At 39.3% G+C, this 4,043-nt stretch overlaps 1 protein-coding gene across 1 annotated transcript; it reads left to right on the top strand.

The window, feature by feature from the left end:
* Window positions 1–1,570: 1,570 nt before the first annotated feature.
* On the top strand, window positions 1,571–2,471 carry LOC311061723 (regulator of G-protein signaling 1; the record flags this gene model as incomplete). The annotated part of the gene is made up of 2 exons (XM_084080413.1): window positions 1,571–1,771; window positions 2,301–2,471. 2 exons carry the CDS (start codon window positions 1,571–1,573, stop codon window positions 2,469–2,471), a joined length of 372 nt encoding a protein of 123 aa, XP_083936539.1.
* Between the last annotated feature and the right edge of the window lie 1,572 nt (window positions 2,472–4,043).

Here is a 4,043-nt window from a genome sequence, read left to right as displayed (position 1 = left end):
GTCGTAGTGAGTTTAGCTCTTTTCAGTCTCACATGTTTCTGCTGTGATGTCAGCATGACGGACTAATTCATCAGACGTCATTGGTTTCTGTGTGCTATGCAGTAAAAGCTAAAAGCTTGACAGTTCTGACCTCAGCCAATTCTATAAATAGAACATACCGTAAACACTGACTCCTTTATGGAACGCAACTATTGTAGCGGATAGTGTGACTATTCCTGTCTCACTGCCTCTAAAATTAGAACACTTTTAAAAGACACAGTGTTTACAAAAAGACATAAAAACAGAGTGCTCCATGTATGGGAAACATACATTCCCTATCTCCTGATGCTGTCCTATAGTTTGACAAGTGTTGAGTGTTGTAGGATTTGGTTCCCAAGCAAGTGTACTGATCAGACAAAGAGGGCAGAAAGACTTTGTTTTTCTTTGAATTCGTCAACATTGTACTACATTCATCTGTTGCATGAAATGACATCATACTGCAGTTCAAATTTTATTGATTTGATTTGTTACTTTTTAAAGTATTTTTTCAAGTAAAAATCTAACAGAAAGGCAGTTTTTCTTTTATATAATTTGTATTATTTGTATGCATATTATCTTTGGAGGAGAGTCTACTCTTATAAATTATGTTTTGTGTTAACCTGTACTTGGGAATTAGTGACTTTCAAAGCCGAAGCTGTGCAGTAGTTTTACTGAGCATGCAACTCCCTGGGTCATTTGGAATGTAACCCGTTCAGTAATGTTTTATTTGAGAATAAGTGGTGGAAGAAATGGACAGTGCATTTTGGTACAAATGCTTCTTCAGTCTAGTTACCAGCACATAAATAGTCAGACTCAAATCTTTATTTTTGACTACATGTTAACTGTATGTTATATGGTTCTTCTGCTTAACTTAACCAGCTCAGTTGGGCTTAGAGAATGTATATTTATTAAGGCTCAGGAATTGATTTTTGTTTGTATGACTCACTGTAGTAATTTGTGATTTAACAAAAGCAAGATATCTATGAATTACTTTGTGACATGTGTATGTGCAGTGCACGTTTCCCCAGAGTCCCCATCCATCTAGTGTACAGTAATCAGATGTGAACTAGATGTTGTAACCATGGTGTCTGCATGCAATGTTGGGCCTTCCACATTACCCCCCCCCCCTGTTTACACAAAGTAAATATGTCCCAATCCCCCACTTGCAAAAACAAGAAGTGACAGATATTTAGGGTGCAGTTGTAAAACAGAAGGAAGTAGACTAGTTTGTAACTAGACAGCATAGCCATCATACAGCCGCAGTTTCTCAACGAGAGGGTCAGAACCCAAACGTGGCTCATGAAATATTCTTACAGGATTGCGGTTGCGGACAAAGAACAACTTTTATAGAGAAATATGTTGGTTTACATATATACTGGATATATAATATGGTATAATCAATATCCAATGTCCCGCTACAAAAGCAGTTGTGAAACACTGGTGTAGTGTACACAGTGTTATTTGTCTGTACTTATTAGCCCTGTGGGGCTCTGTGTCCTCCCTTCTCACAGCCTAATTACACACACATCATTCGCTTGGGAACACCCCACTTATGCTCTCCCCTCTCCACCCCCACCCTGTCTCAGCGGGTGTGTCAGTGTTCGGAGCATTCCTGCGCTCTGAGTTCAGCGAGGAGAACCTGCAGTTCTATCTGGCCTGTGAGCAGTACAGGAACTCATCCAACAACTTCAGTCTGCAGAGAAGGGCCAAGGACATCATCAATACCTACATCCAGCCAGGCTCCCCACGGGAGGTGCAAGCCCATTATTACTTTTTCAACAGTCACCACCATGCTTTCTTGTAGTGCTGCAACTATCAATTATTTTTGTTGCGATTATTCTATCGATTACTTTTTGACGAAATATATAACGAAATTACATGAACAAATTCGGATTTTTTTATAATCAACTAAATCAATATTAGTCTGATTAACCACATAAGCCCTATATTGTACTTTGTCGTACAACGGTGTCACACACAAATACCAAAAATATATTTTCTACAAGCTCACAATGTGTCACACAAGTGTGATGATTTGTGAGCTGGGCTATTTTCGGTATTTTTGGAAAACATTGCATTGTATTTCATTTTTTATAATCCATTAAATCGTTTAGTTCGATTAACTGTTGCACCCCTACTTTGTTCTTTATAAACGCCTTTCCTTTGGTGAAAGTTTTGAGTAAAGTGCCATTTCGTCGGCTTGCATTTATGAAATAATTATTCTTTGCATTGAGAGATCACTTTTCTTACTGAACCTTTTCTTGTTTTGCGTTATCATCTAGGTGAACCTGGACAGCAAGAACAGAGACCTGACATTACAACTGTTGAAGGCCCCGTCTCACACCTCCCTGTCTCATGCACAGAAACGCATCTACTCCCTCCTGGACACAGACTGTTATCCCAGATTCCTTCAGTCCAACATCTACCTCTCTTTGCTTCAAGAGGCAGAGTAGAACTCGTATATAAATTATTTAAACGTAACATGGACTCTCATGGGGATAGCAGGTCAGATTTCTAAGAATGTTTTGCTTAACGCAACGTTGACTACAGGCTAAAGTGTTGTCAATAGGTTGGCAGAGATCAGTGTTTTATATAGCAAAATATTTGGAGCTGATCTGTTGCTCCTAGATAACACTTTGAAGGAAGGCACTGATTTAGACGACAGTCAATTTAGACAAACTAGCGGCTTCTAGTTGAGGTTTAAGCTGCAGTGAAAAGTCAGTGGAAGCATTTTTTCTTTTTTACTTTCCCTCAGCTTAAGTGACCCATGAAACTATGCAGATGTCTTGTTTTAATCATTAAACATCGTCATCGTTGTGGCCTCCCTGTACGCAGTTAAATTCCCCACGGTCCAGCGAGCACGTGTGGAGTTTCGGAAAGGAAACTCAACGGAAACTGACGGAAAGGAAAAACAAGTTAAGCAAGAAGGAGCACTGTAATGAAAAGGTCAAAGTACTTAAGCTGGTTACTTATACAGCAAAGGTGAGAAATTCAAGGAAATTCACTTTGATAGGTAGAAACGAATAGGTCTGGGGAAGTTGCATTTCTAATCTGCCTGAAAAAAAAGTTGTGACATCAAATTGCATTGCGCTGGGAGGAGAAAACCAAGGAAGTAGTTTCAGTGATTTATTCTGACATTCTTATGAGTATGCTGAGTAACAGGAATGCTGAATGTCGATTTTATAAAACATAAACACCCTCATGGGGCGTGGTGTCGAATATTATAAAAGTGGTTCCTCAGTTTTTGTGTTTGTTTAGTTGTTTGTTGGTTTGAAAATGAAGACATGAAAATAAAATATGTTTATTTTCTATCCGAGTCTGTGGTTGCTGTAGTGCAGTGGTTCTGGTTCTTAATATCTGGACCACTAGCATATTTTGCTCAAGGACCACCTCACGTTTATATGAACGCATAACAGTCATTTCTATTTGAGTAATTTATTCATATTTAACATTTCGAAGTCAGATTTATATTTAGTTGCGTGCCAGTGTCATGCACCAAAAATAGCAGTTCTACAAGCTCACAATGAATCTTGTGTTCTTGTAGATCGGCTATTCTCAGTGCGTGACAATGCGCACAACAAAGTAGGCCTAATATATCAAGACGATATTTCATTTCGAGCTTTCTTTCCCACAATAAGCCACACACACCTCCAACTGCACGTTAATGCACATTTCTAATAAGCCAATCAAATGGCAGCAACTCAATGCATTTAGGCCTGTAGACATGAAGATGATCTGCTGCAGTTCTAACCAGGCATCAGAATGTGGAAGGTGATTTAAATGACTTTGAATGTGGCATGGTTATTGCTGCTAAACGGGCAGGTCTGAGTATTTCAGAAACTGCTGATCTACTGGTCTACTGCTACTGTAGCCCTTCTGCCTTAAGGTTGGACCGGTTGTGTGTTCAGAGATGCTCTTCTGCATACCTCTATTGTAACCAGTGGTTATTTGAGTTACTGTTGCCTTTCCGTCAGATCAAACCAGTCTGGCCATTTTCCTCTGACCTCTGGCATGACATCATTTTT

The sequence above is a fragment of the Gymnoscopelus microlampas genome (genome assembly GCF_963454915.1).
Source record: "Gymnoscopelus microlampas genome assembly, chromosome: 15".
In the NCBI taxonomy this organism is placed as follows: domain Eukaryota; kingdom Metazoa; phylum Chordata; class Actinopteri; order Myctophiformes; family Myctophidae; genus Gymnoscopelus; species Gymnoscopelus microlampas.
This window is presented reverse-complemented; position numbering and strand designations above follow the sequence as displayed.